The sequence below is a fragment of the Perca flavescens genome, chromosome 1 (assembly GCF_004354835.1).
Source record: "Perca flavescens isolate YP-PL-M2 chromosome 1, PFLA_1.0, whole genome shotgun sequence".
Classification (NCBI taxonomy): Eukaryota; Metazoa; Chordata; class Actinopteri; order Perciformes; family Percidae; genus Perca; species Perca flavescens.
Window position 1 is genome coordinate 10316761 of NC_041331.1, and position 23970 is coordinate 10340730.

General features: G+C 40.3%; 1 protein-coding gene across 2 annotated transcripts in view; it reads right to left on the reverse strand.

The window, feature by feature from the left end:
• Nucleotides 1-18936, reverse strand: part of c1h16orf87 (chromosome 1 C16orf87 homolog) — a 20027-nt gene extending 1091 nt beyond the window's left edge. Inside the window, exons 1-4 of one of the 2 annotated variants that reach the window (XM_028586210.1) lie at nucleotides 18651-18936; nucleotides 4963-5062; nucleotides 2903-3082; nucleotides 84-1435 (exon numbers count right to left, since the gene is read on the reverse strand). In XM_028586210.1, the coding sequence (XP_028442011.1) occupies nucleotides 1296-1435; nucleotides 2903-3082; nucleotides 4963-5062; nucleotides 18651-18716 (486 nt within the window). In that variant the 5' untranslated portion in view covers nucleotides 18717-18936 and the 3' untranslated portion in view covers nucleotides 84-1295. Of the gene's footprint in view, nucleotides 1-83; nucleotides 1436-2902; nucleotides 3083-4962; nucleotides 5063-18650 lie in introns of those variants that run through there. The other variant, XM_028586218.1, reaches the window with a different exon arrangement.
• Nucleotides 18937-23970: the final 5034 nt, after the last annotated feature.

The window sequence follows — 23970 nt, forward strand, 5'->3', positions numbered from 1 at the left end:
TGGAGGGTAAATCGATCTACATTGCAAGATCAATGAAGGTAATGTCAGGTTCAATCTGGAGCTGAGGTTTTCAAACTGTGATGCGTGCCTCCCCAGGGGGAGCAGGAGAGTTGAAAGGGAGGGAGGAGAAGGGAGAGACATGAGACAGAAAACTGTTATTGGACAACAATGTCTTTGTTGTGACAACTCGACATTAACCTCGACAACATATTGTAACCATAGTCATAAATATGTCACAGCAGGTCTAACTATCTAACTTAAAAAAACCATTTCACTTTATTTGTTAACATTACATTAAAGTGGGTGGTTTTTATATTGGCTTTTATGAGACCATTATAATGGCCAGTTACAGAACAGGGAATACACTTCTGAGATGGGTTTATTTCAGGGTTTGGCACCTTGCACCCTACGGCTGAGTCAGCTGTACAGCTAACCAAGCTAACTAGCTAACAGCAGCTAACTAGTTAGCGGATAGTTTAGCAACGAGTAACCTTAGTCTAAAGACAGAAGAAGAAGTGCCTTTATTAATCCCACGAGGGGAAATTAAATGTTCACACACATGCACAGGACCTATACATACACGAATGGAGAGATGTCAGAGTTGGGGGCTGCCCATAGACTTGAACCGGCGACCCTCTGGTTCCCCACCCAACTCCCTATGGACTGAGCTACTGCCACCCCAAAGCTAACATCATCCATTCAAAACTCATTAAATAACCTCAGTAGTGCATTCACTGTTGTCAAACTGGTCTTATAACTTTTATGACACCCTAATGACGAGTCCAAATTGTTTCACTTTACTTGAGGTCAAGGAAAATATTCAGTCTCATGACAGCCATTGTCAGAACCAGCCACTTATGACAGTTTAATGTAATGTTAACACATAAAGCTAAGAGTTTCTTTAGATTATTAGTTTATTAATTAGGCCTGCCATGACATATTGATTACAGGTTATGTTGTCTTGGTTAATGTCAAGTTGTCATAACAAAGACATCTTATACAACCAACTTAGCATTAATAGTGTCATAAGTTACTGAATGACACTTAATGACAACAGTCATGAACGTTCATAGACTCCTTCGTGTTCATGACAGATGTCAGGTCATGGTTATGACAATGTCATGTCTAGGGATGTAACGGTATGAAAATTTAACCTCACGGTTAGAGTGACCAAAATTATCATGGTTTTCAGTATTATTGCGGTATTTTTAAAAGTGTATTCAATATTTCCAGAAAGCACTGATAGGCCTACACAAGCTGAAATAGTTTCAAAAAGGGCAACAGTGTTTATTATGTTACAAAAATATAGGCAATAGGCTGATAAATGTTCTGAGAGCTGTCATCTCCTCCTTCCGCCATGATTCCTGCTTCAAGAAACACACGTTGTAGGCTATGCAGTGTGCCTGTGCGGCAACTTCAGGAGACTCGGATGAAGCTGGGAAGGATTAAACACATGGTTTCCACACCGTAGTAATCCACCATGATAATAATGATACTTTAAATGTAAACGGTAATTGTTATCGTCAACATTTTTATCGTGGTTTACCGTTACACCGGTAATCGTTACATCCCTAGTCATGTCAGTCTGCACACCCCTTCAAATAAAGCGTTACCATCAATCCTAAACAAAGTAAATGAGAGTTTTGATGCCTTTCTTCTTCGATGTAGATAAATATGATGTGGTTTTATAATTTTACCACATCCTAAGCATTTTTAAAATAAGGTTGGTAAGATATTTTTTTGTATTTTAATTTCCCCAAAAGGGGAATGGAATCGGGGAACAAAGAGCAGAAGCCAGTGGGCGAGTTCAATTTTTTTTCTCCTTGACTCCTCGATCCACCGGCTTGTGACCCAGAAATCATTCTCAGTGCACAACCTTGAAGGACGTCCCAATTCTTAAAATGCACATAGAGGAGCGAAGAGGTTCCCTGGAGGAGCTATAATCGAGGATACACCGATGTATCCTCTGCAAAAGTCTTTTCACCCATGGCATGTAAACAAAGAGGCGTGAGAGAGAGAGAGAGAGAGAGAGAGAGAGAGAGAGAGAGAAAGAGGGAGAGAGAGAGAGGATACAGTTATATCCACGGCCCTGTGGTTAATCCACAGATCGGGCCGGTCGGATCAAATAAACATTCCGATTAATAGCGGGTGGGTGAAATAATACATAATTAATGAGGAAAATATTAACATCTAAAATCCAAAACAACAACCTTTGTAAGTGCGTCCCCAGAAAGATGCTTGAGAAACAGCAACTTAACTTTATTATGATTACTTCAGAAGCTCAAGGTCTAGTTCGGTTTCCTCTGGCAAGTTTTTAACTAGTTAGTTTTGCTGCTGATTTGTCTGATATGAGCTACAGAGACATTACTGCGCACATGGAAACGTTACTGAAAGCAGCCTCTCTAATCGTTAAAGTAAATCCTTGTTTCACTCATACAGCCATACAATACACCATTTAAAAAGCAAAGAAACAAAAAAATGAACAGCTGATGCAGCTGTGCCACATGTCAAATTTAATTGACGTCGCTTTTAATCAACGGCTCTGAGGCACAGATGTCTCAAGTTTTTTAAATGTCTGTTGCCTAACTCCTCTCTCCGCCATCTATTCAGACTCCATAAAAGGTATTATTTGATGTCGTATACGACATCTTCAGACCCACAGAGTTAACAACGCGGTTGGCAAACCAACTTAAATGTGCATTACCACCACCAACTGGACTGGAGTGTGAACGAGAGATAAATGCAGAAAATAAATAAACCAAAATAAAAAATAAAAAAAGAACGAATATTCAAATGTCAAATTTTAAAATCGAATACCAACCCACCGAACGAATATTCGGGTCCAGCCCTACTAATCACAAGAGACCTGTGATAAGAAACTGTAAATAACCACTTCTTTTACCTTTCTCCTCTTCGTGTTTCTTCAGCCCCACTGTTTTTGGTCTGCCCCTTCCTCTCCGGATGGGATCTGATTGGCTGTTGGCCCGGGATCTTCTCCTGTTTTCCAAGTCACTGGTTAAAGAAGAGTCTATCCTCTCTCTGCGAATGCGCTCTGTCCTCCTCCGCTTAAAGTCCAGCTTGTCTGAAGCAGACAACATGGATAATGAAAAACATATTCCCATAATTTGTAGGGCGGTTTTTTTTTGTTTTTGTTTTTTAAAATCGACTTTCCAGTTCAAATCGACTTTCACTTGAATGATCCAATATTGATTCATAAAATGAATCTGTCTGTATCATATGAAACGAAAGGACCTAATGAATCCATTTGTACAAACTATACAATGCTAGCTCTTCAGAAAGGGGGTTAAAAAACGCTCCAAAGTAAGGCTATGTTTTGGAGAGGGAAAAACTTGCAGGGCCGTTTTAAAAGGGTTCCCTTGACCAATCATGTCAAGATATCTGAATGAAATGTTACAATTCACTGACTGTGGAGTCTGTAGAGCTGCACTTTATTGTGTTGTCTGCTGTAGTCTGATCTCTGTTTACATGATTGGCCACAGCAGTGATGTTGAGTTTCTCCAAAAGTTGAATCGGTCTCCCCTTTTTGCGGCAGGCATTCAAAACAAATGGAAAGACCTGCCAATTTGCCGGACTGTTTGATGACCTACGCAGTGTATGTGAATGCATGCTCAGCCAAAAAACGTATATCCGAATCCTAAAATTATAAATCGAATACCTAGCCATGAACAAATATCTGAATACAGGGTTTCTGCAGGTTTCAACAAGTCAAATTTTAGACTTTTTCTGACCTTTTTAAGACCCATTATGAATGAAATTTAAGACCTATATCACAACATAAAATTAAATGCAGAGTCACATGAGTACTACTACAAAGTAAATAAAATTAAAATTGATATATTGATTATAAAATATTAAAATTGAATAAAAGCAGCACAAAGTTATAATAATCTGTACATATACAGCAAATTATATTTGGATGAGCGAAAGAAAGAACTACAACACCACGGAATAATAAAAAAACATTTCAATGAGCATTAGAGGTAGCGTTACATGGACGTAGGAAAATGTAAGACCTGTTTGAAATTATTTAAGACCATGAACACAATACTTTTGCGAATTTACGACTTTTTAAGGCCTAAAAATGATGATTGATTTTGAAATTTTAGACTTTTTAAGACCTTGCAGAAACCCTGTGAATTGTTGAGTATTTGATTCCAGACAATTCTTTAACAATTAGGTGTAATGTAATGTAATGTCAACTGCTTCAGTGATTGTTTCATCTTGTTCTGCTCCTTAACTCCTGCTTTCAAGCAGCAGGGATAAGGATTTTGTATTTTCCTCGTCTCAAATGTGTGTCAGCATGTTGGATGGGTTTCCACTCACATCCCCTATAGTCTCATATTGCCAGGCCTATCTCCACAGCGCTGTGTCAGTACTCGAGTAAGGTCTGGCTTCACAGCTTATGTATTCTGGGATAGGGGAAAAACACCCTGGCTTGTTTGTATTTCTGTATGTAATAGAATTAGGGATGCACCGAAATGAAAATTCTTGGCCGAAACCGAAAACCGAAAATGGTAAAAGTACCATTGCATTTATGGCTACGACTGTGTACTAACTTTACAAAAATCAAGGCAGTCAGATTCAGTCTAAAATAACGCATTTGCGCAGAATGGATCGTGCAGGCAGAACGGACAGCTAGATTCAGTGTAAAATAACGTTAAGTCAAACATAATGGGAAAAGCAGGCTACAGCTAAATTAAGACTTTACAGTAATAACAATAAAGACAAGTATTGAGTGACTGTATTTTAAATGAGCACAAGTAAAGTAGAACTGACGTAACAGCTGTTATATATGTTAACGTTTATTTTCAAGTTTTATTTTGAGGGTCATTTAATATTACTTTGCTCATAACATATTAAGAAGAATCAAGCAACCATTAAACACAAGGTTGAACTACATTTTCAGACATAATTCATTAGCGTTTGCAAGCTGAACCTTACCTGCTATGGCTGGAGAGGAGCGCTCATTTAACTTGGCATTTAGGAGTTTTCTGCTAATAAACACATAACCACATGGGCAGGACTTGCACGCAACTGGAATCTAGAGAGAATCAAAAAGGAAACACAGAAGATTATTAGGGCTGCAACTATTTTCGCCAATTATTTTCTCGATAAATTGTTTGGTCTGCAAAATGTCAGAAAATAGTGAACAAAAATCCAAGTTTCTCAAAGTCCAAGGTGATGTGTTTAAATGTCTTGTTTTGTCAGTGCAAAACCAAAAGTTTTAAATAATTAATTATTAAATAAATACACAAATAAAAAGTTTGAGGCAAACTATAATTACATTTTTGTACAACACTCTTGCGATGCAAGATGCCTGTTGTCCTCCAGCAATGCTGGAAGAGGACCCGATGTCGCCGTTGCGGCACTTAACGTTGCCGTGTCCAGGCAGCAGCAGCAGCGTGCGGACGGCGCCTTCAAGCAGCCCTCAGCGACCAGCTACAACGCTACAGCGCCGCCGGGGAGCTTCAATACGTTAAACAGGGCAGATGAAACCACTCAAGAACTATATGTCGTTCAAGAGGATGGCAACGTAGCAAGCAAACACGATTACAAGCGTTGCATTATGGAAGATAGATGGGATTCTGAACAACAATGCCCGCGCCGCGCACGCACACACACGCACACACACACCATAGCCGATGTGTGTGCGTTACTTCACGCAGCACATGTAACCGATTTGAAACGATAGCTACAGATTATACATTATTTACTTCCGCTGGCGCAGATGAACTAACGCTACACTCATTACTGTAAGTAAGTAGCCTACAATAAACCCTCCATGATTAAAAAGTCAATACTTATCAGTATACCCACCTACCTGTTCTACAGGCATAAACATGTAGAAACCGATATTTCAGTCTGCTCTGACTGCGCTGTCCAGTCTTGTCCACGTGCTGACACAGCTCTACTCTGCAAATAGCGACTTTTTACAAATGAAAGATGTCAGTTTGTAGTTTAACGGTTTCTTAGTTTGCAACGAATCTTGATTCTTGGACAAACTCTTGTAAACTTAGCTGCTGTCTAAACTAACCATCCTCTCCGCTGGAGTGGTAAATCTGTGGATGTATTATAAGACCAAAACAGATACATGTGGCTACTTAATATGCACGTGAATGACATGTTTTCAATTTACTAAGCAACAACTGTACATGTAGTAACAGGTAGACTAGGTTATGAAAAAATTGAGTATCCATCGCTACTGTAAAGGAAAAAAAAAAAATCCTACCTATCCCTTGCTGCCACTGGTAAAAAAATAAAATTAAAAAATCAACCAGTTGAGGTCATGCACCTGTAGATATTTCTGGGGTGTATCGTTGTCATCTGTGTCGCCATATGTGCATGTGTGCGTACAGAGACACGTGAGTACATTGGTGTAAATGTTTACATGTGTATTTTCGGTGCCTTAGGTTTATATAAATGTTATTTGTTCTGGCGTACTCCTTTGAAATGCAGTATGTTAGCATAAAATTTGCTAGCAGCATGCTAATGCCTAGTATTATTACTGTTACATTACTTTTGTGTTTATATGTGTACTCACATGACACTGCACAATTATTATCCGAGTGTTTACAATGGTTGTGTAGTAGAGAACTATGATTGGGCATAAAAAAAATAAGTGTTTGGTTCTGGTTGGTTGTCAGTTGAGGTCATGGGTCGGCCACTCTCACTACTAACTCAAAAACGAAACTTATCAGCCCGCGCAAACAGGTGTCCTTTCTGTAACCCCAAAACAAAGGCACTGATTGGGGATCACCCCGTTACCCAAACATAAAATAGCAATGTCCTACTTTACACAGTATTTTTGTTGTACTGCACATTGCTGCAGCTCCTCTTGTCACCCTGAGTGTTGAGCTCTCTGTTTTAGCTACAAAGTGATGCATTGTACTTCTGTTTAGGGGTGAATCATTTTACGGCTAATGGCTAACGGCCGCTAATCGCCAACCGCCAAGCTAAAGATAATAACATACGAATCTTTCCAAACAGTATTAAGCAGTCAGGGTGAATTGTTTCATATACTGTCTAACAGCATGAGTTTAGCGTCAAAGGTCAGTTTATCCTTTAATACAAACTTGTTACAATATCTGGTAGAGACATCACATCAGTCATAAACTGAGGATAATTGTTCAAGCTTAGAACCAGTTTAAGATTGTAGTCTGGAAACACGTTTGTGTGTGTGTGTGTGTGTGTGTGTGTGTGTGTGTGTGTGTGTGTGTGTGTGTGTGTGTGTGTGTGTGTGTGTGTGTCCTAAGACTGGTGACATTACCAACTGGTTGGCTAATCTGTTTACACCATAACATTAGCAGCCTGGAGCATTTGTTGGAGTCACCGTTTTGCAAAGCATAGCACATATGAGTTCTTCAGTCCTTATTAACTTCACATACTAGCTAGTATTGTTTATTTCACTGACATTGTAGCTTTCTTCCACGTTGTTGACGTTTAGAGATATTTATTCATAATCTAAAAAATTATTTGTCTCACTAGGTGTGAAGAGCCAGAACCCTCTGAACCCTGACTTTGTCCCAACAATATTTCCGTACCTCAGCTCCCCCAACAAGAGGAAGAGGATTAATCAAATGACAAGATTCAAACAAACACAAGAACTGAAGAGAAAAAGAGCAGTTAGTTTGGACAGACAAGAGACTGGAAAAGAAGAAGAGGGAGTGGAGATGGACAAAGATGACAGGCAAGAATTTGACAGAGAAGATCGACATGAGTTAGATGAAGAAGGTGGACAGGAAATTGACGGGGGAGATGAAGAGGGGTTGGGTGGAGAAGACGGACATGAGTTGGATGGAGAAGAGGGACAGGAGATTGACAGAGAGGAGCCTGGAATGGAGACTAGCAGTGATGTAGGATTATCTCTAGGTTCCTTTGGAAATGGCTCTTGTGAAGCCACAATGAAACAATTAAATGAGGAGTGCGTAAGACTACAGACAGAAATATGAAAGCTCAAGGGTCAAGTAAAGTCAGTGTCTTTCGACCAAGAAAGTTTGAAGGACAAAGATGATAAAGTACATAAATTAACTGGCCTTCCTTCATATGTAAAACTAATTGTTTTCTCTTTTATCTCATCATTCCTAAAGTTGAAATCCAGTTTGTCCACTTTTCAGCGGTTTCTTTTGACATTAATGCGCCTGAGAATGAACTTGCCACTTTTCTTTTTAGCTCATGTATTTCATGTATCAACGTCAACTGCTGATCGGGTTTTCAACAACACACTGAATGTAATGAATATCAGGCTGTGTAATATCATAAAGTGGCCAAGCAGAGATCAGATCCTTTGTAGTCTCCCATAGAAACGGCTTTGAAAATTGTACCAGTATTATTGATTGCTTTGAAATTTTTATCGAAAGACCAAAGGAAATGAGAGCAAGAGCACAAACGTATTCTCAGTATAAGCATCATAACACAGATAAATACCTCATCTCCATAACTCCACAAGGGGTCATCAGCTTTGTTTCGAAAGGTTGGGCGGGAGGACAAGTGACAAGCATGTGACGGAGCACAGTGGATTTCTTGACTTATTGTCCCCTGGAGAGGTTGTTCTCGCAGACAGGGGGTTTAATGTGGCAGAGTCTTTGGGTCTTGTTAATGCTCGACTCAAGATACCGGCATTTACTAAAGGAAAACAGCAGCTTCACCCAGCTGAAGTTGAGTCATCGCGGGGACTGGCAGCAGTGCGCATCCATGTGGAGAGAGTTATAGGCCTCGTACGGAATAAATACACCATTTTGCAAGGAACTATACCAATAACTCTGTGCTACTCAACCCCAGATGGACTCACACCTCTGGACAAGATGGTGAAAGTGTGCTGTGCCCTCTGTAACCTTTGCCCCCCGGTTGTTCCAAAGGAGTGAATACATTTGTGTCAATACATTCATTTCATTTCATGTCATTCATTAGTCTATTATGTCTTTTATGTGACATTAATAAGACACACAGGAAACTGTTAATGGCTGATACAGTACAAATATTTTATTTATTTCAATGTCAAACTTCTTCAAAACAGAAGAACAAGACCAGTAAAACTCATTGCTTATTAATTAATTTAGCAAGATATGGAATTGGATAAATAGGATATATTTTCAAGATATAAATGGTATATATAGTAATAGTATAAATAGTATTTACAATTTGCCAGACAACTAGACAGGGCACTCAAATCTAGTTTGCACACTCCAAAACCAGCTGAAAGGCAACCTCCCCACCAAAATAACTATACACAAATCAAAGAAAGCAAAATAAAAATTAAGAGAATCATGCACAGAAAACTTGATACAGTCTACAGTGTAACAGTATACCGTGTAGGTATGTGCGTGCGTGTGTGCCGTCAAGACTACAGGGAATGAACTAATACAATCTGAAGCATAAAGTCTTATTCTCTAGATCAGAGATCTTCAACGGGGTCAAAATTATTGTTAATTTTTTTGAAAGTGAAAAAACCCACTGATGATAGGCTTACTGGACCATAAGTAAGGTAGCCACTAAGATCCACAGATACAGTTCATCCTAAGGATTCACTGTGCCACATGTATGTTTAACATTAAAACATGAATTATAAAATCATACCAAGAATTAGTAGGCTATTTTAATAGTTTAGTATTCTATGTACTAAAAAGGTAGGTATAAAGGCTTTATGCTGCTCTACACCTTACTGTAGGCCCAGTTTAATATGCAACTCAATTTTATAAAATATGTAGTAGAAAAAGAGCAGTTCCGTCTCTTTCAGTTAAGGGGTCCTTGGCTTAAAAAAATTTTAAGACCCCTGCTCTAGGAGTAACAGTCTACCGTACTAGTGTGTGTGTGTGTGTGTGTGTGTGTGTGTGTGTGTGTGTGTGTGTGTGTGTGTGTGTGTGTATAGCAAACACAACAGGGAATCTTAACTAATATAGTGTTTCATTTATTCTGGATTTTCCTGCATTCATAACATTTCCACACTTTTGGAACTCTAGTCAAACGCAAGCAAGACCTGTGGAAGAGCCCTCTTTTGCACTGTTTAGATGCACAGATTACTACATTCTCTGGCTCTCCAGCTGGTTCACCACAATAGCACCCTGACTGGGGCTGTTGCTCTGAGGTTGGGGAAACCACTGGACGTGGTACTGTGTAATATTTCCCAAGAAGTTCTGGCAAAATCCTAGTTTTAATAAATGTTTCGACTCCACTGTATGTCTCATTGAAGAACACTTCATCAAACTGAATGCGCTGAATAAACATTTCAGTGGGACTCCACACTACAAAGTCCCCATACTGGACCTCAGCAATGCGCATTTGTACTTGGACTTGTGCCATATATTTGTGATTCGGCTTTAGCGCTATCACATTGTCCTTTGCCATTAGACAGAAGTTTGTGTCAGCATTGCAGCTGTTGACAATAGACTTATCTTTAAGAGTAAAAGGGCATTTTATCTCAAGCACACCTCTACCGTGGCAAGCACAGGTAAAAGTTCCATCCGGCGATGCACCGATCCATGGCAGTGATTTGTTGATGATTAGGGCTGTTGTATGCACTTGAAAATCAATGTGATGATCTTTCAATGCTGTGATGTACTGTGTCCTTGCTGTTAGCTCACTCACATGTCCCCATCTAGAAAAATAAAGAATAATTTATACTTAAATACATTAGCAATATAGTATGCACTGCAAATCCAGAATAATGTATTCATTATTCTCTATGGAGTGCACACACCATTATGTACATGTAATGGCAATCTCTTTTGAGAAACATGGAAACATTGTATATTTAGGATTGGGATCATATTCTCAGCTTGTATCATTTAAGTCCTTTAAGTGGGATTGTAAGGACATCACTGTTCCTCTGAAATATGGCTATGACAAATAGAATGAAAACCAGCCCTGGGCAGCATACTTTGATATGTAGTCTCTCTTTGTACATTTCTATCGTTACCTCATTGCCCCTGTAGACACCTGACAGGACCGGGGATAGCAAATCCTCTTAATCAAGAATGCAGCACTGCCTGACCTGCCTGCTTCGTGGAAGACTGACGCTGTTACTCTGCCTGCTCTTTGCTCAAACCAAACCTTACTGGCAGACTGTGCTCTGGTTGCCTCTTCTACTGATAAGGACTGAAAGTTGAAAAATTTAATTCTATTTCAACAAAATAAAGCTATTAATGTAAACATTAAAACTAAAGACTTGCAATTTGTCAGTTCATACCTGATTGTCAAAGATGCTTTCACTCTCTACTAGTAAGGACGACAAATCAGCATGCAACTTTGCCTTTGAATATAATTTAGAAAGTGGTTCTGGCAAATTCAGTTGAAGGGTCTTTGGTTTATATCTGTGAGAGTGGCCCTCGATCACAGACAAGATAGCAGTCCCCTTAGTACTTTCTTCCTGAACATCACATTCATACAGCTTTTGGTAGAAGTCCATATACTCCTCTTCTGTAGGGACAGGAATGCTGGGTAGTGGGGAGTATGTTACAGTCTTCTTCATGAATGAGATGTTGCAGATTTCCTCGTACTGTACCTTGCCAGTTTTGCTCGGAAGAACCCAGGCACAGGGCATCTCTGTACTGGACAGTCCATCTTTAAGATTTACCGCTGCTAAAACCGCATACATGAGAGCAGCTGCATGCGAGCATGCTTCACCCAATCCCGCTTTGCAGGTGCAGTGGGCCATTAAAATTGTCCCATCATCATGGACCACGATCCATGGTTGTGTGGGGGTCATGTTGACGGCCTGAGAGTGGTTCACCTTAAGAGAAGACAGCAGACCAATTAGTCTAGTAAAATCAACTCAGTTGTCAATCAATGCATTTACAACACAGTGCCATGTTACACACACAACAGTTTTTTTTTATAGTGTACTAAGGGAGTGGAGAGAGAGAAAGAGAGAGAGTATGTGTATTTCATGTTACATGTTACTGTTTCCCTTAATGCTGTCTAATTGTTACAGTAAAAACACTTGTTAAAGCAACCCTGAATTGAATTATGAGAGAGCTCTTAAAAAAGACCATGCCTGTTAATTCCTCCCCAAAACATGAAAACACAACGCTTTTCATTCGTTCTTGTAGTTTGTTTTGAAACCATGACCAGATGATTTAGCTACCCCTTGTGCTGACATACACTAGAGAACAGCTAGAAGTTAGTCTAGATAGCCTTGAGTTGTTATGCTAGCTGCTAACAGCTGTTTACAAAGTTGGGTTAAAAGAAAACTTACCTTTCCTTTCACGAGAAACATCTTCTTGTTGTGAAGGTGCCATATCTTCGAGTCAAGGACCCAGCCCGCAACAAAGTACCGATATGCCTCGGTACTCTTGTACGCTTTGAGGCTTTCACCAGTGTATGGTCGATGGATTATGTATAAGGTAAATATATATGTCATTGAATGCCAGGATTGGTAGTTCGGTAGCAGCGGACAGAGGCTGGAAGAACGTATCAGGTATCGAGTAGGGATCACATCCTAACGAGGATATTTTTTGAAAGTAACGTTTCTTTTCATGGCAGTCGAGGTGCGAAATGTTGCCTTTCGTAGCCATTTAGCTACACTGTATCCGTACAAAGCTGTAAATTGTAGCAAGCTTGTCAGTTGTTACGGTTGGTACTCGCTCCGCCCACGGCCCCGCCCGGCTGGTAGGTACTCAAGATGGCGACAGTCAGTTGGAAAAAGACATAGACAGTATATAATGGACCAATAGACCCCGTTGCTCTGGACGGAGACCAGTGAAGGCTATTAGAAGCACTTTTCCGGTGATGGCCAGCTTTACTGTGCAGCCTCCAACTGAGAGAATGTGACGTGAGCAACGTGTCTGAAAGTTGTAAGTCTTCTGGTAGCTATGCTAAGAGAAATCTCAATCATTCCCAATCTTACAGATACAGAGACTGTAGGTGTATGTAAGGAGATAACATGGGCACAGGCTAATTATTGATCACTAACATGCTAGTTAACATTAGTAATTAAACCTAAACATCTCATGTAAGTCGAAACTGCCTGCGAGCTTCTCCTGTACTATACGGTAATTCCTCTACTATGCGACAGTAAGTCACTTGGTTATGACACAATCGTTAGCCTATTTTTACAAAAACGTCTGCTACAGAGCCATAACGTGAGGTACAAGGTAATGGAGCCTTTTATACATTGTCGTGTTTCTTTGGAACTAAACAACGGACAAATAGAGTCTTTAAACGCTTCAGATGTAAAGTTATTCGCAGTCAAGTGACGTAAAATAAAAATGGCGGTCAGCGGAATGCTAACAGGAGGTGATGGCCAGTTAGCAACAAAATGGCGCCATGATGGCTCGAGTTCTGAAGCGAAGCTTACCCCCTTGGAAAAAGAGTGTGATGACGTAAAAGGTCATGTGACTGATATTCATCAATACTAATACCAATTGAACTAGTGTAGGAACATTGAACTCTGAGTACATTCAGTTGTACACCTCTGCTGTAATGTAAATTGTGCAGCATACAAGCAAGATTAAATCATAATAATAAAGGGCTCTGTTGTGTAACATATTGCACACAACCATGTCCTTATTGGAAGCAGTCCTGGAGATGAGATAGGGCAGTGTCAGGTCAGGTTTTTATAGTCCTACTTCTACTGCTGTATAGTCCTTCTGACCGGGATTTATGCTGGGATCAGAAATAGTTGGATGTGACCTGACTGGCCCAGGTAAGGTGAGGGAGAGGCGCAGTTCTGTATGCTATGTTAGAGTATACATGGTCTAGTGTGTTCTTCCCTCTAGTAGCACAAGCTACATGCTGGAAAAAGCTGGGGAGTACAGACTTTAAGGACGCCTTGTAAAAGTCCCCTGTATCCCCTCCAGGTGATCGCGCTGCACTAGAACAACTACTGCACTATGGTTAGCAGTGAACCAAACTTGTGCTAACGTTAGAATCGGGGGCTATGTAGACGGCAGTGTGCTGTTTTCGTGGTAAATAAAAATGGCCTGTATATTACCGACAGGGCTTACAGGTCAGGTGAGCAGTGCTGGGCAACGATCCTGCTGTTGGTACCCCATTCATTATGCACAAAAATGCAGTCCTCCGCCTCTGGTCTTGCCGGAGTTATTTGATCATCCTGCCGGTAGCTAGCTCGGCGTGCTAGATGCCGACAACAACCCACAGAGCGCCCACTCTGGCTATGTCCTCCGGGATGTTATGAGCCGCCTGGAAGGCTCTCGTAACGTCTGTGTTGTATCGTAGTCCTATATTGATTAGTTCAGTGTGGCTGTACTTGTATAAATATACACCGAAAGGGGGGCTAGTAGCCGCTGCACAATAGTGCGCCGCCATCTTTCTTGACATGGGTGAATGTGTAGCGTTCCAATGCGTTTTTTAAAGTGTTTTTTTCTAAGTAATTTAAATATTCGATAATGTAAATTTGCACATCGTTAACACAACAATGACGATATTATCGTAAATTATATATATCGCCCACCCCTACTTCTGTTCGATCTTTGTTGTGAGTCGCACATGCACAGTAGCTAGGTAAGGACTACCAGCCAGTCAGAAGCAGAGTATGAGGGCGTTAGAGGTGTAAATCTTCACTGATCTCCCGATTCGATCAAAAAAGATGCCAAGTGTGAACATAGCCAATAAGAGTTTCCTAACCTAGTATTCAGAAACTTCACGGTATCACAACCATATTGATGCAATATACCATGATTTATGTTATCTATATTGTAGCATGGTGGCTCAGTGGTTAGCACTTCTGCCTCACAACAAGAAGGTTCTGGGTTCAAACCCAGGTTGTCTTAGGGCTGGGCGATATGGTTGAAAACTGTATCACGATATAAGTTTTTCATATCGGTCGATATCGATAATTATTGATATTTCTTATGACCTATTTAAAATAAGGACCAGGAGAAAAATATATTAAATTTAAACATTTTTATTTTAAACTTAACCCTGCTCTGATTATAATCCCTTCAGTTATAAAAGCAGAAATGTCAACACAACCATGGAAAACACTCAAATAATTAAAATTTAAACAGGTCTAAAATTACAATGAACACTTAACAATTATCTCTTAACATTAAAGGTGCAAAATTAAAGTAAGTAAGAAATGCTTAATAAAGTGTCATAAAATAGTGCAAAGTCTTAGCTAAATATAAGAAACCTGAGAAGGAACTATTTTCTGCAGGTTTAGTGCTAGGCTGGTAACCTGGCTTCTGGACAGTGCCCAGCATGTCTGCCTCCGTTATTTCTTTGTAGCGTTTAGTAAGGCGCTGATGCAGAGTATCTCTCCATGGTGGTCTGCTGCTTGTGCCGTGTTGCAGCTGCAGATGTTGTTGGACGTTGATGGCGAATACGGCTGTGCTCGAAAGTGTGAGCGCGGCTAAAGTGGTAAAACAAGTTTATGGTATTACCAGTGTTGGTCTGACGACATTGGTCTGTCTACGGTCAGACTTATAAAATCCCCAAAACTGCCATACTGACTTTTCCTGTTTTATCAACGATTTCCTCGCTCGCTGCGGCACTCACTTTCCACTCCACGCCGGTTCTGTTATTGAAGAACACGAGACAGCGATGTGGCGCAACCAAACGTGATACTGTTACATGATTGGCTGTTAGAGTGTCACTCCCCACGTTGCCAGAGAGTGAGGGCCTTTGTTCATGCAACCAAACTTGATTCACAACCTCTGGTTTCTTCTGATGAAGAAAAACAAGTTATCGAACGTTTTATCGACCACATTTTCTATTGATATTGATTATGTGTCTATCGCGATACATATCGTTATCGTTTTATCGCCCAGCCCTAGGTTGTCCCATGCCTTTCTGTGTGGAGTTTGCATGTTCTCCCCATGCTTCGTGGGTTTGCTCCGGTTTCTCCCACCATAAAGACATGCATGCAACTAGGGCTACAGTTACACCAGTACACCTGTTCTGAATGGTCACACTGGAGTACCAGGCAGTGATGATCCCCGTCTCGTTTAAATATGGTGATAACCGTGCACATTCTCTCCAGAAAGACATTCAGAGTGTTGTTCAAAGAAAAACTGTCAGAAATAGTAATGTGCAAAAATGAAAAAAGAGAGCTACATAGAGATGTTGAAACCCTGGCTCCTTTCTAGGGCTGTCCTCGACTATAGAAATTATTAGTCGACTAACACATGATTTTGTCAACCAATCGATTAAGCCTAGGTGATTTAATCAACAGATCTGTCCGTTTCTCCACAAAGATGCAATCGTGCAAAAGCACCACTTTAAATCTTGTCTTTACCACAGGTGCTGAAAAGTTTCCTTGAATATAATCATTCAGCACAAAAAAGGATAAAAAAAAATTAAAGAAGAAATCTTAGTCAACTAATAGTGCGTTCCATTTTTTGAGGTCAGTCAGAAACACGCCCCCTGAACATGGATTACAGAGTTGGGAAGAACCCTCACAGTACCCCGAGCTAAAACTCCAACATGGCTGCTTCATGCATCAAAAGTAGTGAAGCTGTAGTAACATACAGTTATTAGCACTTCTGTCTTATTTGTGTCTCACTAAATCAGTCGTACACAGTCCTGTCCAACTTCTATCTGTGGACATGTTGCTACGTTGTTTGTACAAAAAACTGTGTAATGTGCTGTTATCAACTGGTATTGCTAACAGTGGCTCACCGGAGGCCTATACTACAAAGCAAGATCAATATGCCCTGGATTTCTTTCAGTTACCCGGCTTCACTAAGCCTAACAACCGCAGTCCCGCATAAGCGGTGTCACCACAGTGGTTAACAACTAGTTCAATCAACCCAGGGTTTCCCAATCCAGCAGCACGCACGTTCACATAAAAGAGGCGGGGTTGGCACAGCACGACCAATCGCAAACATCTACCAGAGCCGCATATTTTACATAAGAAGAGCAAACTATAATTCTACAATTACAATCGCTGCTTCCTAAAACAGGAGGAAAGCTGGCAAAAAAAAATTGCCAATGCTGTAAATGCGTAATTCACAACGCTTATCAATATCACTTCCTCATCAGTCAGGCACAATATCTGATCATATTTACACTTGTGCTTTCCATAAACTGTTGTTGCTTTAGCCTATTATTTCAGTTGCAACCCTGGCAGTGGTAAGCGACACGCCGCTCAAGAAGCCGACAAATAGCCTGATATGTAATTCCCTCCCATTAAAATCTATATATTTCATAAAAATACCCATCAGGGAATGTTAACGGGGTTGTCGATCTCTAAATGTCTTTTAGGAGTGCACCCCTCTCTCTCCCTCTCTCTCTCTCTCCCTCTCCCTCTCCTCTCCCTCTCTCTCTCTCTCTCTCTCTCTGCACACCGAGCTCCGCCTGATCTTCTATAAGAACGGTGACGCCGTTATCAATCGAGTACTGATTGGTCAGTAGGTGGTGCTTTTACAACGGTTGATCTCTGATCTCCAACTTAACCTACTCCCGACCAGGTTAGGCATTCAGCATAAGTTACCACGGCGATTGAACCCGGTAACAAGTGATCCACCTTTGTGATACAGAAAACCCTGGGTTGAACCTGAAGTTACCTCGTTAACGCCAAATCTTGTTTCTTAGTATAGGCCTCTGGCTAGAGTTAACCCCACAGTGAAAATCCGACTTGTTAAATGGAACGCAGTCAACTCGGGTGTCATTCTCAGTTCGGGCTTCTGAGTTCCGAGGTAAATGGAACACACTATCAGACCAAAACGGCCGATTAGTCAAGTCAAGTCATTTTTATTTCAAATAATTCAAAACAACAGAAGTTGACTCAAAGTGCTTTCCATTCAAGGAAGATGGTTTAAGATCTGTCTCAATACAGATAAACATTACAGAGACAAAAGGTATATGTATTGTTAACTAATCGACCAAGAAGGGGCAGCCCTACTCCTTTCTCACCTTTGCACACCTGAAGAAGAAGACCCATTGTAAATGTATTTTCTACACTGTGGGTCTCAAGGTTTTGCACACTGTATGTCCACGTGTCTCGTCGCGTCCTCGTTTTTATTAGCCTACAGAGTTGTGTTTGATCTAGCCTATTAGGTATGGAGTATCGAATCAGTGTCGTTTCAGTATCATTTTGATACAGTATTGTGATACTAAATTTGGTATTGAAGTCAAAATGCAGCTATTGTGACATTACAAAGACCTGCAAACTGTAAAAAAGAAAAGAAAAGCCCATTTAAACGAGAAAACGCTGTAGGTCTGGCATTACTGCGAGCCCAATAAAATGTTGACGAACATTGTGGAATGCTTTCTTGTATTCTATTCTGTATAATTGAACTCTTTGCTATAGCCTATAAGCAAGTTCAGATGCTATAAAGTAATGAAATGGCCTGGATTTTGGTCAAATGTTTATTACTCTTCAATTCGGTACCTAAACTTTTAAACTGCTTGCCCAGCTCACGTTTCTCTATCGTGTAATGACGTTGATCTGCCGAATACAAAGGTGTCACAAAATGCCGACATAGGTTATGTTAATTATATCAACATTTCAGAAAATGTTAAGGATTTCTTTGCTAAACAGAAAGCCACAGCTAACGTTAACTTGTTCAACGTGTGTGGGCTGCCACTGATCTCCGTATACAAGAGCCCTAGCGTTGTGCAACATTATTATGACGGTTGTCTACGAACTTATTATGACAGTAGTCTACGAACATTCCATAAGGTACGCAATCAGTAACAACGTTCAAAACTGAAACCTATATTCTCCTCACCTGTTGGTCGCATTCAGGACAAGATTTAGTAGCCATTTTGACTTTCTTTGTTTTATTTGCCGACATAGTCCGTTTCCTCCAGCTGTAGGGTAGCTACAATTGTCTCTGAGAATGATTTGCTCCAAATACACTAAAACATGCATGCAAAAAACACACACCGAAGTGCCTGGATGACAACACACCTTCTAAAAACACACATCACAGTCATCACAGTACTAATGCTAACGCTGTGAGCATGCGCAGGGAGAATCTTGCTGCTGGTGTGTTGCATTCAAGTTCCATGGGGGAAATGGTAAAGCAGGACCTTCAAGCTCTTCTTCTTCTTTCTTATGGCGACTTGCAACCAGACGGAGCATTACCGCCACCTACTCTATCCTTGTTACATTCTTCTCATACTCTTGTGATTAGTCCAGTGTATTGTAGATATGCGAAAATGTGTTTTAACACCATCTTTCCAGAGTTATTTGCAAATACTGTTGTAATGTCCATGTGTTTAATTTCCCAAAAATGTCTTATTCTTGTTTAATGTCGGGTGGCAAATAGGTGCATTACAACCAACTATACTAGAATAGACTCAACAAACAAAAACACAGGTTATTAAATTATTTTCATTAATCCAGTTTCTTAACCCTTCTGCAATGCTAAATATATTCTAAAGATTCAATACTTCTACCCCACACACCTTCAATTCCTTCTTTAGTTTTCCTCTCTGTGTTTTACACTTCTGGCAGCGACAGATAACATCCGTTAACAACCGTTTCTTCTAAACCACATTCACATAATCCTGTAGGATGTTTCCCTAATAAGTGCATTGTTTTATTTAAACCATGTGTGCCCTAACTTCAGTCTTGATAGGCCTATAACTTTGTTCCCTGGAATGTTTCCCAATTGTTCTCTTCACACTCCTCACCAGCCTCATGCATGTTTCATAAGATCAACCTTCAGTTATAAATCTTCTTCTTCTTCTTCTTCTTCTTCTTCTTCTTCTTCTTCTTCTTCTTCTTCTTCAGTTTATTGGCAGATCTAAGATGTGCATTACCACCACCAACTGGACTGGATTGTGGAGCAAGAGATTATGCAGAGTACAAAAAAATTAATTGAAGAAGTGATTTCTCTTGATATTGTATTTCTTACAGCATAGTAGTACATGTTGGACTGTTTCTGGTTGATTACAATGTGTGCATTTTCCAGCTGGAAAATTATTGTGTGGTTGAGACCTTTATGACCTGGTGCCCGTTTCAGAAAGCAAGTTTAGTGAAAACTCTGAGTTTGTTAACCCTGAGATGAGGGAAACTCTGGGTTTTCTGTTTCAGAAAGAGAGATAACTTAACCTCAGGGTCAGTTACTATGGTAACTGAGCCTGTGAACCTAACCTGGTCAGGAGCAGGTTTTCTTCCAGAAACCTCGAGTTTCTCTCAGTCTCCTCCCTCTGACATGGCGCACATTCATCTTCTACTATTCTTCTACCTTAATTCTCTCACAAATGCTGAAAAAGTTTATATCATTTCCCACATGTATTTTGATTCTAACTTTGTGAGACATCCAGTCTGGGACATAATGTGAGCACTGTTTGCCTGAACCGATAAAGGTACAAGGTCTCTAATTTTCCCATGCCAGTTAAGATGTAACTGGGGGGTGGGGGGGGGGGGGGGTGGGGTAGTTGTACAGTGAGGAGGTGAGATGGCTCCGAGATGTCTTTTGTGTTTTTCCTGATTGTCTTCATGTGTATCAGATTGCCTGTAAAAACTGTATAGTCATAATAAGCCAAGTGCGTGTGTGCTGTCACTCTGAAGATGCATATAAGCCTAGTGTTCTTGTTCACTTGTTCTTGTTTGAGGGACTGACTCCACACTGGGCCGCTGTGCCTTTTGTGAAATCATGTTGCTCCTATATTTGCAAATATATATTTTTTTAATAAAATACAAAAAACCTATACTTGGTTTAGTTTCAACTGTGAACATTTTTTCACGTTATTGAACTGTCAAACCTCTACCCCTGCTGCAAAGGAAACTTCCACTACACAACTTCCACTATACATGTACTGTAAGTAGTTCTATACAATTTCTTTTGTAGATTAGGGTGAACTTGTGTGTGTTGTAGCAGTTGCCAGTGAGAACAAGGTGGCTAACCGCTAGCGGCACTAGAAATTGTATAGAACTACTTACATGTCCCTCGTCTGCTAACGCCCAAAGCCGGTCTACGGAAAGCCTTTCTACTACCTATTCAACCCATTGTACTGAATTTGGTTGCAGTTCCACCAGAGTTCCACTGGGGGTGATCGCGGTCCAGTGCAAAATGAATGGGACTCTATGGCAAGGCAAGGCAAGGCAAGGCAAGGCAGCTTTATTTATATAGCACATTTTAGCAACAGGGCAATTCAAAGTGCTTTACATAAAACATGAAAGAGCAGTTAGAAAACAATTAAAACAATTTAAAAACATTAAAAGACAAGAATAAAATGTACAGTGCAGTTTAACAATTTAAAGAACTAAGAGATAAAATGCGCGAATAAAGAGCAGTTCTTGTTCTAAATCAGGGACAGTTCACAGTCCGTCTCTTGATAAGTTCACAGAAATATCTGACAAGTTCAAAGATGTTGTCTTTTTTACTGATCTAGTTCACAGACTAAATCTGACCAGTTCACAGACGTGGTCCTTGTATGGATAATCTATTGTCACACCTGTGTTGGAGAGGTAATATCAGAAATATGTCCGTTATCTGTCGGTGCATATTTCTCCATCATTTCTCTGACCACAGGTCCTTTTGGCTCAAGTGACTTGGTGTTTTTTGTTACCCATTACAAGATTGCAGTAGTTCTACTTTTCACTACGATGTAACCACAGACTATGGAGCTAGATGGCTAAATTTGTCTCTTTTGCCTGACTGTTGTTGAACAATCTCAGATTTGATTGTAGTTTTTGCAAGTTCAACATGGATTATAGGTTGAAAGTTGATTGAACGAGTACTTATGTCCTTTCGATCTCTTACAGGTTGAGTTGTTGTTGCCCATAACACGCTAGCATTCTGCTAATGAATGCTGATTGGTCAGTGAAGGACTGATTACGATCGGAGATCCTGCTTGACGGCATCCGAAGCAGAACCAGAATGTGTTGGCGTGGTCTTTAAAACATTAGCAAACCTCTTTCTAGCACGTGTATTGACAGGGAGAGCCTAACCTATCAGCTGTGTTGTCGATGCCTCGAGAGAAAAAAGGAAGTGACTCAGAGCTTGCCGTGAAGCAGTATCTCTGGCTGTATATGTGTATGACGTCATTGACATTTTCAAAGGCTTTTTAGAACAAAAAAGCCACTTTAAAAAAATCTAACACCCAGCAGTGTGTATTTTCTTAGCCTCCTCTATTTACTAGACAAAAAATTATACCCTGAGAAAAGTGGATTTTGAGGGGTATAGCTCCAGAGTCCCATTCCTTCTACACTGGCCTGTGAGCTCCCCCTATATGGTACTCTGGTGGAACTGCAACCAGTTCAGAAGCCGGAAATAACCATAGACAGTATATAAGAATGGACCAACAGATCCCGTTGCTCTGAACGGAGACCAGTGAAGTATATTAGAAGCACTTTTCCGTTGAGCGCTGAGCGTTACTGCCTCCAATTGAGAGAGACGAAGTAAATGTGACGTGAGCAATATGTCTGAAAGTTGTAAGTCTTCTGGTAGCTGTGCCAAGAGAAATCTCAATTATTCCGAATCTTGCAGAGACGGAGAGCGTAGGTATATGTAAGGAGATAACATAGGCACAGGCTAATTATTGCTAACTAAAATGCTAGTTAACATTAGTAATTAAACCTAAACAGCTCATGTAAGTCGAAACTGTCTGTGAGCTTCTCCTGTACTATACGGTTATTCCTCTACTACGTGACACAATCGTTAGCCTATTTTTACAAAAATGTCTGCTATGGAGCCATAACGTGAGGTACAAGGTAATTGAGCCTTTTATACATTGTCGTGTTTCTTTAGAAATAAACAATGGACAAATAGAATCTTTAAACGCTTCAGCTGTAAAGTTATTCGCTGTCAAAGTGATGTCAAAATGAAGTCAATGGAATGCTAACGGGAGGTGACCGTTTTGTAGCATCAAAATGGCGCCATTGGAGGTTGTAGTTCTGAAGCGAAGCTAACTCCCTTGGAAGTAACGAGAGAGTGAAACTTCTTCCCTTATTAGAAATTCTTTGTAGCGCTGGTAGCTAGCTAGTAGTAGTAGCTAGCTAGTAGTCCTTACCTAGCTACTGCGCATGTGCGACTCCCAACAGAGATGGGATAGAAGTGTGATGCCTCACTCTGTAGCTAAAACAGGAGATTGTCATTTGTCGTTTTATGCTCGGTATTGGTTCATGGACCGTTTAGGCACCAGCACTGTTTTAGAAGTATCGTTTCCTGACGATATTCTCTAAGAGCAGTACAGAATCTCAGCTGAGGAAATACGTTTTTAAATGCAAACCTGTTCATCTGTAACATTAGATTAGTAATGCCAAGCTACAAAGCTGTGCATGACATGATGTTGTGAAGTGTTGTGATTGGGAGGATTTATGAAAAGGCTTTAGAAACTCAGAGGTACTTCCAGTTACTTCTGCAAACATACCTCAGATCTTTTGCTTGAAAAAAGAGATCTTATTATACCCATCTCCGCCTCTACAAATCTTCTTTAGTTCACCTTTGGCATCAGTTGGTTATGCAGAAAATCGGAGTAACTGTATGCATTTCACGAGCTTATTGTGGCACTCACTGAACTACTGAATGTTTGTAGTGTTCTCTGGTCATTTGCCCACGCTGGCTCTAAAACAAGCCTTCAATAAAATCACAGGTAATATATTTATATAGTTCACTATATTATTCATCAGTATGAGGTTTACTTGAATATGAAATGCAGTATAATTCCTTCGGGCATTAGCTGTGGGCGCAACCTAGAGGTGCATGCAAAACGAGCAGGCAGAACTCAGCATAACGCCTGCAGGAGCTTTTCTGTTCCATCTTTATCAGCCCTGTTGTGACTGTCCAAGGTTTACCCAACCTCTCTCCCAATGTCAGCTGGGATCCAGCCAGCCGCACTGCAACCCTCCAAACGATAAGCGGGTAAAGCTAATGAATTTGGTAGACATACTCGACATGAAATTGGATGAAAAGTTAAACATTTATATGATAGGCCTTTTCTTTTTTTAATATTCATAGGCTGCTTTGGATCTTTCAGAAAAAAACACATGAAGAGTAACGTGTTAACACATAGTTATAACACTTATGATCACTTATTGTAACATATAACATTGTATTTTGTTCATATGCTGTTTAAAAACAAAATGCAAATATG